Source organism: Paroedura picta, chromosome 6 (assembly GCF_049243985.1).
Source record: "Paroedura picta isolate Pp20150507F chromosome 6, Ppicta_v3.0, whole genome shotgun sequence".
Taxonomy (NCBI): Eukaryota; Metazoa; Chordata; class Lepidosauria; order Squamata; family Gekkonidae; genus Paroedura; species Paroedura picta.
In genome coordinates, this window is record NC_135374.1 from 34,575,807 (window position 1) to 34,589,320 (window position 13,514).

A 13,514-nucleotide genomic window follows, 5' to 3' on the forward strand; every position below is an offset into this window, starting at 1 on the left:
TTTCTTGTATAAGTTGATTTTTACAATTCTTTCTTTCAGTTTTCAGTTTTACAGTTCTTTATTTCAGTGTTTTTTCTGGGGGGGGGCACTGTAGCTGTAGTTAGAGTAGTCCATTCTCCCAGTTTGGTAGCTGTTGTACTTGTAGTAGGTTGCCAGCTTCTGGTACTGTTGTTCTTCTCTGGACTGTTGGCCTGGGGGGGGCACTGTTTGGTTCTCCTGCCAGAGCTGTTCTCACAGAGCAGTTCTGTCAGTGCTCTTTCAGGACGTCTGGCGTCAAGAGAGGAAGGGAAAGCAATTGTAAACCACTTTGAGACTCCTTTGGTTAGTGAAAAGTGGGGTACAAAACCAGCAGCTATTCGTCCTCTTGACTTTTCTGTATTTGTTGGGGACAGGGGAGGCTGGATGGGAGAGCCTGTGATGGGAGTTTTAAGACACTGTAACCCGCCACGGGCCATTTGGGAGTGGCGGGAAATAAATTGAAATAATGATGATGATGATGATGATGATGATGATGATGATGATGATGGAGCATGGATTAAATGCTTAGGCCACCCTGTAAATTCACCAGTAGCTGCTGCATTTCCCACCCTCAGCTTATATGCGAGTCAATAAATTTGCTCAGCTTACATGTGGGTCAGCTTATATGCGAGTATATATGTTACTAATGCCACCACTGACCAGGTTCATTTTGGCATAATCGCCTTTATCAATGGTCAGGCATCAAATAAAACTAGCATATGTAAAATATACAATAAATACAATAATTGTTACAACCAATTGGCTCTTTCACATAAAATGATAAATTCAGGCCACTATAGATCTGTAGTCAATTCTGTGGACCAGAAGGCCAGCTAAAACTGTTTAAGGCCTCTATTATTTCAAAAACAGTCCCTGGTCAAGGCAAGTACTTTCAGTGTCCAGTGCCTTGACGCAGTTTACTAATTTGCCATTAATTTACTTTTGCCTTATATCTGTACTCTTATGATCTTTGTTCCATTTTGTCTGAGGAAGAGTGCATGTACTTGAAAGCTCATGCCTTGAATAAATTTTGTCGGTCTTAAAGGTGCTACTGGAATCAAATTTTGCTGTGCTACTTCAGACCAACACGGCTACTCACTGGAATCTATGTATAGGTCACTTAATGGTGTTACAGACTCAATGTGAGTCCTCCATGGCAAGAAATGATATGAAATTAGCTGACACAAATTTAACAGCTGTTCACATCTGCACACAAGGGACTTATCCTGTCATCCTAACTATATATGTGGCAGCAGTACTGTGTGAAATTCAGGGGGCAGTTATGGGTATAGAAAATAAAAGCAATGTCTTTAAGATGCTACTGCTGTTTGTTTGAAGTTCCCTTGAGTATCAAGGAATAATATTTTGAATTCTGACCTTTTCTTTTATCATAATTATTATCAGATTTGAATCTATGTAACTATGTAATCTCATATTGCATAAACAGGGACATTGGAAGAGCAATATAAAAGAGTCTTACTGACTTTAATTTATAATAGCAATACTAGTTCTCCAAATGTTATTTTTGAGTTGATTAAAATTTTTATTGATTCATTTGAATACCAGATGAAAAAACTAGTTTTCCATCTCTCAAGCAGCGTTTTAGTAAATTACTTTTTTGTATTATTGTTATTATTATTATTCATGTCATCATAGACCTGGTTTATAAGCCATGCAGTTGATTTAAAAGTTAGGTTTTGAAGGAATGTAATGAATGAGCCACTAATATTACAGCAGAATATTTCCAATTTCATTTAAACAGATTATGTTTGCAAGTTTGGCTGCCTGACAGTACAGAGTAGGGAGTGTGCAATCTCTACCCCCAACTGCCACCACCAGGTTTTTTCAGTTTCCCAAAAATCCTGGATCCCAATACTGGTATGAGATTTGAATCTGGGATTTTTCAGAAATCCTGATTTTTATCAACTGCAATAGACACAATTTGCAGAAGCTGTGCCTGCAGAAAACAATCTGCTTCCTGTGAGCACAGCAGACCCTGGCCCGACTCTGGGATGCAAGAGAAGCGCAAGCCAATCTGAGGCTGAAGAGAGCTCCCAGGTCCCACCATCTTGGATGATCCTTGGCTGACTTCACTTGCAGCTCAGTTAATTAATGTGACCAGATTGTCCCACTTTTGGAGGGACATCTGTGGGTACCTGGCAAATTGTATTTATGTTGAAATTAAAAAAATATATATTACAATACTATTTTTGCATTCTATGCATTCTATGAAACTTTTTGTTGCTCCATATAGACCAAATTTTAATCAAGAACCCCCCCCGGTCAATGGTGTCCCACTTTACCAATGCTAAAATCTCCTAGCCACAGTGATCCATGCGACGGTCACCTCTAGACTGGACTTTTGTAACTCGCTCTACGCAGGCCTGCCCTTAGTCTTGACCCGGAAGCTACAGCTGGTTCAAAATGCAGCGGCCAGGATCCTCACTGCAACACCGTGGAGATCCCACATCCGGCCCATTCTCCATCAACTGCAGTGGTTGCCAGTTGAATTCCGGATCAGACTAAAGGTTCTGGTAATTACCTTCAAGGCCATATGCCCAGTGTACCTGAGGGATCGCCTCCCTACCTACGCCCCCAAAAGAGCCCTGCGCCCCACTGCTACCAACTAGCTAAAGGTCCCTGGCCCTAAAGAAGTCCGCCTGGTCTCAACCAGGGCCGGAGCATTCTCTGTTCTGGCCCCCACCTGGTGGAACGAACTCTCGGAGAAGATCAGGGCCCTGATGGAGCTTAAACAGTTCCGCAGGGCCTGCAAGGAGGAGCTCTTCTGCCAGGCATTCGGCTGAGACCAGATATATATAACCAACAGCGACCAAAGGGCCCCTGCTCCCCGCCCCCCTCAGAACACCACCTATACACTCTGGATCTGTTTGTATGTTGCAACGTTGTATTGTTTATTGGTTACACAATTATAATGTTATATGTTTACAATTATGTTATTATTGCACCGTTACCCAAATGTTTTATAAGACTGTTCCATGTATTGTTCTTGTGTTATTATGTAAACCGCCCTGAGCCCCTGGGGAGGGCGGTATATAAATATAATAAATAAATAAACACATAAATAAATAAACACATAAATAAATAAACACACAAATAAATAAATAAATAAATAAATAAATAAATAAATAAATAAATAAATTGCAAGAGTGGCCAGCCACAGCTGAAATTGCACAGTGCTGTCAGCTTCTGCCACCCCAGCTGATCCTTTCTTGCATAGCCTAATTTAAACCAATTTCAAGAGGAGCCAGCTGAGGCTGATCCTGGGCTCACTTCTCTTGAAGTCCGGTTTAAACATGGCTGCTGGAGAAGCCCACCATCTCCAAGTTGAGCCAATGGGACAGTCTTCTGCAGCCTCTTTAAAGTTTAAAGGGACTGCAAAAGCCTGATAAACATCTGACAGGTAAAGGAAATCTACTCCTGTTTTTTGCTGTTTTCAGGCCTACTAAATATATACAAGATTTTCTCAGGATCCCCTCCCCCTCCAGTTTTCCAGAGAAATCCGGGATACATTGGGGAAGATGAAATATACCCCAAAAATATTGCTAAGGTATTTTGGGGGTATATTTTCAGCTCAGGTAGATCAGGTAGAGAGCCAGTTTGGTGTAGTGGTTAGGAGTGTGGATTTATAATCTGGCATGCCAGGTTCGATTCCCCGCTCCCCCACATGCAACCAGCTGGGTGACCTTCGGCTCGCCACGGCACTGATAAAACTGTTCTGACCGAACAGTGATATCAGGGCTCTCTCAGCCTCACCCACCCCACAGGGTGTCTGTTGTGGGGAGAGGAATGGGAAGGCGACTGTAAGCCGCTTTGAGCCTCCTTCGGGTAGGGAAAAGCAGCATATAAGAACCAACTCTTCTTCTTCAAATGCATACCCCTAATTATAGTTTGGCAGAGCACATAAAATTTTGTTCGATTAAATGTATTACATTCTTTTAAAAATGATAGAACTTGTATGTAGCAAAGGGAAGACAGGGCAAAGTGCCTTGAAACCTCCAGAACTAAATGGTGTGATTAGTACAAGAGAACGGTTCTTGTTGGGAGTTATCTAAATACTAAACTTGAAAGCCCATTGCATCCAGGAATGCAATGGGTGCTAGTGGCGGGCCCCCTGTGATGGTGCCCCCACCACCTTACGTGGTGCTCCTACTGGCTACAGGGCCAACGGCCCGAGACCCAGTCACTGTGCTGCGCCGCACCTGAGGGACCAGTACCAGTGTGTGGCAGGGTGATGGCCTCGCAGCTGGCCGGGCTGCCACAGACATTGGTGGCTGGGCCAACAGCCCTGCAGCTGTTCAGCTTGCCACATGGCGGCCGGGTCAATCAGTGGCTGAAGCAAGACGCCACAGGAACACCCTTCTTGGTGGCCAGCTAGTGTCTGGGTGCGAGGCTGCGTGAGCGCCTCATGGCCAGCTTCTTGAGGCGGGCGCTCCCAGATTGGCCCATGCAGGCGGAAGTGTAGGTCGGACACTGGGCATGTTCCAGACAGCGCTCTGCCCATAGTGGCTCTTTAGAAATATTAGGAGCAACTAATGGTTAGGATATATACCCAGAGGCATTTGTCTGATAAAGCTTTTACTCAGAGAGCATTTTTCAAGTGACTTCTGTATATTGATCTTATTATTATAATCTTAGTTAGAAGATAGACATTCTATGAGCAGGGCTTCTCATCTATGATGTTAATCTAGTTTTTGGTAATTCTTCTGGTGTTTGCAAGATCAGTGTTGGACACATCAGTTGATTCTCTTGCCAAGGAGGTGTATCAGCTCTCAGTTTTACTCTTTTCCTACCATTTGTGATCCTGCTACCTCATAAAAATTATTCCCAAAGTGGTTCATGTGAAGCGGCTCATATATATGTGCATGTATACATGGCTTGAACAACCTGAAACTGTTAGATTTAGAGGCATCCAGCAGTCCAGTTCCGTGGTGCTGAAACTCTGCAAAATATTTTTTTCAGGGCCCTTTAAGTCAGAAAGTGAGCAGTTGTTTGGGTGACACGGACATAATTATTGACCCATTCCCATCACCTTCTAAAATATGTCTGTCTTCACACTGAACATTTGAGGGACTTATACAAATAACTTCTTGCAGTTTTTATATGAATGCCTCCAGAATCTGGGCATGTATCTGGACCAGTGACTATTCTGCAATTATATTATTTCAACTGGAAATACTTTTTTTTAATCCCCCCCTCCAACCCTTCGTTATAGTTAAGACACAATTTGTGTTTCCAAAGTTCATAATCACTTTTTTCTAGTGTCACAACATTTGACCTTAGAACTCTCCATGCTCAAGGGGAACATTATGCAGTTAAAGTGTTAAAGCATATGACACCATGAAATATTATGGAAGGAAATCCTGGATATGTTTGCTGGATGGCATGTCATATTTTGTTTCACAGTATCATGTTAATACGAAACTGGTGCATTTTACTTACTTGTATGTAACCCCAGTTAGTACAAAGATTCCCAGCCCTAATTTAATGCAGTTGTGTTTCTCACATATAAAGGTGCTACACTATTCTTGCTGAATTCATGTTTATGCATAAATCTACCATTGGCTTTATTGGGATTACTCGGTGAACAAGAGATGCTCATGACTAAGGGGTTTTGTCAGGGTCAAGCCCTCAGTTTGTGAGGGGAACAATTAATTAAACATGAATATGAAGTATAGTCATTTCCATAGATTTAAAATTTAATTCATTCTTGTCAAACTCTGCTGTGTTTGCATAATGAATTGAGGTACAATTTTTACCATTACCAGAGCTTGTGGCTTAAATATCTCTAGAAAATCAGGATGAGTGTTAGGCTCTTGTTTAATTCACTTCATTATCCATAAAGTTTAGCTAACAAATCATTAATGTTGTAAATTAATAATTCAAATGTCATTATTATATACGTATTTTAATTAACATTTGACAATGTTATGCACTGATTTTTAAAAAATCAAAAACTGAACCACACAAAAAGGCAAGAAAGTAGAAGCAGAAAACTCTAGTATAAGGAGAAAATAATAAAAATAAAAGTTATGGCTGTTGTGGGAAATGGAGGACATGTAGCTAGGGTTCATTTCACATCTAGAAGAACTAGTCTCTACTATGAGATCAATATGGGGGAACTACCCTTCTCCGAAAGACTTAATTTCTGTTGTTAGTATGGGGGGGGGGCAATCATTATGCCTCAGAGGCCAAATATGTACACAAATGCTACTAGAGCCAGCATAGTTCAGTGGTTAAGAGTAGCAGCTTCTAATCTGGTGAGCCAGGTTTAATTCCCTGCTCCTCCACATGCAGTCATCTGGGTGACCTTGGGCTTGTCACAGCCCTGATAGCACTGTTCTGATTGAGCACTCCTGTCAGAGCTCTCTCATAGGTTGTCTGTTATGGGGAGAGGAAGGGAAGGTGACTGTTAGTTGCTTTGATACTCCTTCGAGAGTGAAAAGCAGAGTATAAAAACTATTCTAGTATCATTGCAAAGTTATTGTAGCAAAATCCATTTTCAACATTTTAGATACATATACAATCAACAATAAATGTGTAGATTAAATTGACCAGTGCTATTAATTCTCCAAAAACATTTATAGTGGAGATAGATACTATGGGGGAAGCATCTTTAATTATCCATAGGGAAAAACAGTTCTTTTTTTGTCCTGAAAAGCTAAGATCCCAAGTACCAGGTGGAAAAATGGACTTCATACTTTTCAGATCCAGACACACCTTTAATCATAGTTTGTCACACGGAACTCACCTTTAATGTTATCTGATTACTTCAATACTGTCTAGATTTTTGTGGGCACAAGGACCTTAAAACACCCCTCCACAAATGCTGAAACTAAGGGACCCTCTGAAAACATTTTAGGGAAAACTGATGAAATCATCCCTTTTCTTTGCCAATGGAAAATTTAGATAGGATCCAAAGCAATAAATTGGGAAACTTGCATATAATGATAGCTATGTATAATTTTCGCAACAGACCTAATAGCATATCCTTTTTATAATTTTGCATGTACCACTTGGATCTAGGTACCTAATTTGTATATAGAGATTGGCACAAAAACCAGCTGACAAACTAAAATTCATCATGAATTTTGTCCGGTTTGTGATGCAATGTTAGCATACTAAAGAACCACCACAAACTATCACAATTTTTGATGCAGTCCGTGGTGGTTCATGAAGAGAAGAAAGCAGTGGTTTAAAACCCTGCTTTCTGCTCTTCATGAAAAATAGGGGCGCAACAGAGAGCTCTCCATCACTCAACTATTTGGTTTTAATAGCTAGGAGCCATGCTTTCTGTTTCTTGTGACTTTTTGTGGGGAGTAGAAAGCAGTCGTTTGTGATACCCAAATATATTAAAATAAAACACATTATATGCACATTAAAAAGAACCCCCCAATTAAAATATAATAATCCCTTTATTTTGGTTTACATATGAGGATCCATATTCAGGTTTGAACTTTGGCTTTGGATAGAGTAGTGGTTCTTGACAACTTTGATATCTTTATTGTGAGCTCTGCATCTGGAATTCTTACTATATATTGTTGTGAGCTTCACATTTTATGCTCAGCTCTTTGGTTAATTGGCTGGAGCCATTTAAATGACTGCTTTCTGCTTCTTGTAAAAAGCCACGGGGAGCAGAAAACAGTTTTAATTGCTCCCCTGCTTTCTGTTCCTCGCAAAAACAAATGGGGAGCAAAAAGCAAGGGTTTAAACCTTAAACAGTTCACAAACTCAAAGTTTGGTTCATGGGCCAACATCCTGGTTCCTATAGTTTGTGGTTTGCTTTATGGTTCAGCCATATACTGAACTAAACTGCAAAAAATATGATTAATGTCCATTTCTATTCCTATAAACTTCTTAGTGAATCCCAACAATAATGGGTTATTTGAGAGCTATTCCAAATATCTCTAGAAATGTTTAAGAAGATAAGAGAAAACACTACTGTTTAACACTACATGCTGACTTTAAGATCCTTTGGGAAATTTGTTTTTTTGCAAATTGAACGGAGAGATGATTTTTCTGTTAATATATTTCTCAACTTGGTTTGTACATTCTATGTGACATATTAAATTACTTCTTCCATTCACATATGATGGTTACCATTTGATTTAGTTTTGTTGTAGATTGTCTGGCACCACTTGCAGTTGCCATATATCTTTCCATAGGGTATGCTCTCCATATATACCGACATCCCCCTCCTCTCTGTAACTTACAGCATTATTAAATGTGGTTCACTGTAAGTGCATTTGGTCATGATTAATTATGTCTGAGTGATGATCCAGTTTTATGTGTTTCCCAATATATAATGTGAATCAGTGAGAGATAAAGCTACCTTCATGCACAAGTGCTATTAACTGTAGAGGGAAAGTGTGATTTCTTTCATCTATAGTCCTCCCCTCCAGTACACTTATACTAGACACTTTGGGGTTGGGTACTACTACTCAAATCTTCCCTGTCTTCCCCTTCTCATATGACCCACATAGGAAAGAAAAATGGAAACAATTTCCCTGGATTCTTCCTCCTAATTGTAGTCCCTTTGCTGCATGATCACCCAACAATGCTTGTCTCAGAGAAGAATGGAAGGCAAAGGAAGTTAATAAAATACATTTCTTCCTGTGTTAATGGTTATAGTGAGGAAAGGAAGCTTTGGGGAAGTATTGCATGGGAAAAGTTGTAGGAATAGGCTAAACACATAGGAACTGTTTCATTTCCACCCAGGGTTGGTTAAACCCTGAGCCATATGCGAGGGTGGTAAATAAATAATAAATAAAACTAGTGAACATATCTAACATTGCTCCAGAAGACTCCAGGGTGTAAACTGCACGGAGCTTTTATTCCAACCCCAGATCAATTCAGTCCCTGCCCTCTACACAGAATGTGATTTCCGTTTGGATTTTGGACGATTTAAATTTTCCTTCTGCAGCAGGAAGGATTGATCCGGAGTGACCCTACCTTTATTGTGCAATATCTTGGAGTGCTTTTAATGCTCAATGTCAATGGTCATGTGACAAGCTTGCCTTAAAGGAGAAGCCCCTAATTTCTCTCAACTTCTGTCGGTCCTGGATTTTTCCTCTCTCCTCTGCATTTTTCGATCTTCTCCCCCACCCCTCCAAGAGAAGAAAGAGGCTCCCTGCTTGGCTCCCCCCCCTTCAAGAAAAGAAAGAAAGAGACTTGGCTCCCCCCCCTTCTGAACTACCCTAACCACGTGCAGAAGACTTTCCTGTTTCAATGGAGAGGGGAGGGGGACAGGAAGACCCGAGTTCAAAGCTATCTGAATTCAACAGGATTGACAATGGAATAAAGAAAGTGCAGACTTTGCCCAGGATAGGCTTCAGATGCAGTGTCAATTGCTTCCTGACCTAGACTTGGACAACAGCAGCACGGGAAAGGACTTCCTTCCTTCTTGCCCAGTGAAGTCCAAGATGGTCAGTAGAAGCAGTATTTCTACAGTTTATCATGGGCAAAGTAGTGGCAGTTGAGTGGGGAAGCACCTCCTCTTGAGCCACACCAGTGAGTATCAGAATGGGTTGTAGAGGCAGCACTGTTTCTTGTCTTAGTGGCAACAGAGGGACATGCCCCTCGGTGACATCCATAGACGGTCTAAAATGTAGAGGCAGTAGTTGCATCTGATGTCTGTCCTAGACCTGGGGTGGCAATGACATATGGCTAAGAAGAACTAATGGCATAAACTACTCTAAAGTCACTGTCCATGGCCAATTTGTCTCTCCTAATGGTGGCTTAGGTAACTTTCAAAGTGATCTGAAACCTCACTGAGGTGGCTCAAGAGGAGCTGCTTCCCTCAGGCTGCCATCATCTGGTCAAGGAGAGGCTGCAAAAATGGGCAAGAAAGAAGCAGCACCTGGCCCTGTCAATTTGCCCCTGACACTGGTGACCTGTGCTTTGCCTGTTGTTTTCTTTGGTCCTGGCATTCAGCCATACAGAATTCATCTTCATTTCAGCTTTTCAAAGAAGTGTGTTTGAAGAGGTCTATAAACTGTTTTCTTTGTTACTTATAACATCTCCACCTGAAAATTTCTGTTAGCAATTGTCCAATACTCATAGCATTTGTAGTATGAGTTTGGCAGCCTTTTCAAGTTACTACAGGAGATTTTATATTGTATCCAATTATGTAGCTGGTATATTAATGGCTTGCTTTGTTTTTATATTGATAATATATTATGTTTTATGTCTGTTTAATATTGCTTCTACTCATCGGCTGCCTTGAGCAAGACTCTGGAGAGTAAATTCCTTAAATAAATGATAAAATAAATAATACAGGATTATTTGCTTTTCTAGGACTCAACCTATAGCCAACAGCTGATTATCCCTAGTACAGGGTTACCACTGAAGACAAAAATTTTTGCTGGTGTGAGAGCAACCAACCTTGATGGCAGGTACTATAGATTATATGGTTACTTTTGCTTGCTGTATGTATCAGGTCATAAGCACCCTAAAGCAGGCGTAGTCAACCTGTGGTGCTCCAGATGTCCATGGACTGCATTTCCCATGATCCCCTGCCAGCGTTTTCTGGCAGGGGCTCATGGGAATTGTAGTCCATGAACATCTGGAGGACCACAGGTTGACTACCCCTGCCCTAAAGCATATGAAGGATTTGATGATATGATTTAAATGTTCCTGAGCAAACCAGGAAGGGCAGGCTATACAAATAAAGTTGTAATGATGATGATGTAAGCACCATCACTATTGATAGGTTTCACTGTTCAGATTGTATCTCAATTGATGTAAGCAAATAAAAGTCTTCTGATTCTGATTGAAAGTCCAGCTCAGCCACTGGGCAGCCTTAAGCCAATACTTTTCATTTTGAGCATCTTCACACATAATCAGCTGATCATGATTCTGAATACGTTTTCAGTCTAGCTAACACAGACTCGGCTAAAGCTGGATCAGCTGCGTATATAGAATAATAATAATGCATACTGGGTATATATGTGACCTTTCATTATAATGACAGATGGCTGCCAAGGTTAACTCAATAGCTTACGTGTTCCTTAAACCCAGAAAGATCAGTATTTTTTTTAAAAAATGATGAAATACAAATCCTAGACACCCAGTAATTAAAAGAAAATGGTGTTTTCCTGCCCCAGGTTTTTAAATGTAGGACATGCTATAAATCTCAGTGATCCATAATATATTGTGTAGCATAACATAGTGTATACTTCTTCTAATAGCAGTGGATCTTGGTCACAATCTCTGTTCCTGGTCAATCTATCCATTACTTCTTCACACTATCAGAAGAGAGGAACACAGTAGTGTTTTTGGGTAGCTGCCACTCTTCCAAAAGATTTCAAATAGGTTGGGGAACTGATCTGGAAAAGTTTTCACTGGAAAGAAAAAATGATTATTTTAAGCAATGAAAACTAATACGGTTTGTCAGCACTGATATGTCCCTCTGCATATGTGTGAGGCATAGTTTGGTTGCCCCCATCAGCTCCCATCAGGGGTGGAAGGACTACTCATCAAGTTTGCAGATGACACCAAATTGGGAGGACTGGCAAATACTCCAGAAGATAGAGACAGAGTTCAACGAGATCTGAACACAATGGAAAAATGGGCAAATGAGAACAAGATGCAATTTAATAAAGATAAGTGTAAAGTTCTGCATCTGGGTCAGAAAAATGAAAAGCATGCCTACTGGATGGGGGATACGCTTCTAGGTAACACTGTGTGTGAACGAGACCTTGGGGTACTTGTGGATTGTAAACTAAACATGAGCAGGCAGTGTGATGCAGCGGTAAAAAAGGCGAATGCCTTGGGAATGTTCAGCCTGGAGAAAAGGAGGTTGAGAGGGGACATGATAGTCCTCTTTAAGTATTTGAAAGGTTATCATTTGGAGGAGGGCAGGATGCTGTTTCTGTTGGCTGCAGAGGAGAGGACACGCAGTAATGGGTTTAAACTTCAAGTACAACGATATAGGCTAGATATCAGGAAAAAATTTTTACAGTCAGAGTAGTTCAGCAGTGGAATAGGCTGCCTAAGGAGGTGGTGAGCTCCCCCTCAGTGGCAGTCTTCAAGCAAAGGTTGGATACACACTTTTCTTGGATGTTTTAGGATGCTTTGGGCTGATCCTGCGTTGAGCGGGGGTTGGACTAGATGGCCTGTATGGCCCCTTCCAACTCTATGATGCTATGATTTTATGATTCCTTTAGAAAGGAGGATACATCTCAAGCAGGATACATCTCAAGTTCTTATGGTTCAAAGACTAACTCCCACCCCTCTAACAAACTCCTCTACCTCTGAGAAGTAGGAAACAAAGGGGAGATGTTCATGAAAAAGTCGAGGGTGTGAAAGAAATGGTGGAGAAAAGAGTTGGCAGCCAGTGTAGCACTAAGGGGATAACTCTCACAGTTCAGGACAGTAGGCCAGACTTGTTGATGCATATGATTCAGCAGCAAAAGTATAGGTACACTCAGTTTAAAAAAAAAGGTTACTGTCCTTAGTTGTTCCATTTGTAATCCATTAATGCATGATGTAGATACCTCCATTTTTTTTTAAGAAAGGATGTGAGTTCTGGCTAATGCTCTCATGAAGTCTGAAAAAGGCAATGAAATGACAGCAAATCAATGGCAAATACAGTCATTTTGTACTTCATGACTATATCATTGACACCACTTAACAGACCTCACGACTATAACTCCACACTAGTTATGTTGTAACTATTGTTCTGTATCATATGTAGTAATGAAAAGCTGAATTGCTTCACTGAAAGGCAGGAATTTTGTTCATCTATTGAGTCATAATAGAAGATAACAGCACATATTAAAGTTATCAACCTGCACTTTCAAAGCATACATATGAACATTCTGAATATATTCAGTAATAATGGTTGTTAACAGTTAATTATCTTTCATTGCACAGATGGAATGTTTTGATGGACTACTGCTATACTACACCATCTGGAAATCCAAATGATGATCTGCGTTATGATCTCTTCTTTAGGTAGGCATTTCAACATTTTTCCTGTAATGTTATGTTGGATTGACATAAAATTTGTATATTATTTTCAAAATAAGCTTAAAAGCTTCTAATTTTCTATGATGCGTTAGTTGCATTTTACATTTGTTTACGTGTGTGAAAAGAGCTACTGTGCCTAGTAAACAGCACCATAACAAAAGCACCAAGCACTCTGATATTGGTGCAAAATATACGTGCAGATAATGTAGCTATTAGCAGAATCTATTCAACAGAACTCTTTCAACAAATATACACTCTGCAATGAGAATCCATGCAATTGGCATATCACCCCCTTAGAGTGAATGGCCATACCTGGGGATAGATTGGACATAACTGTCACCCTATCAAGTTAAACAAAAATGGACATGACCACTCAATCAGATGCAAACATCTAGTAAAGCATGTCATAAAAACAGACTTTATATTGGCTTGAGTCTGTAAAGAAAGAGCAGGTAGCAAATATTAACAATATTAATCTTTATCCATGGTTCCTATATATAATTGGG

At 40.4% G+C, this 13,514-nt stretch overlaps 2 protein-coding genes across 2 annotated transcripts in view; one reads left to right on the plus strand and one right to left on the minus strand.

The window, feature by feature from the left end:
- RPL24 (ribosomal protein L24) overlaps positions 1-13,514 on the minus strand; it is a 354,788-nt gene that overhangs the window by 302,586 nt on the left and 38,688 nt on the right. The gene's annotated exons all lie outside the window — the stretch shown is intronic.
- The window catches only part of ZPLD1 (zona pellucida like domain containing 1), a 53,373-nt gene that overhangs the window by 27,650 nt on the left and 12,209 nt on the right, over positions 1-13,514 (plus strand). The window contains exons 6-7 of the mRNA XM_077342119.1: positions 10,333-10,430; positions 12,913-12,993. Coding sequence (XP_077198234.1) covers positions 10,333-10,430; positions 12,913-12,993 — 179 coding nt within the window. The remainder of the gene's footprint in view (positions 1-10,332; positions 10,431-12,912; positions 12,994-13,514) is intronic.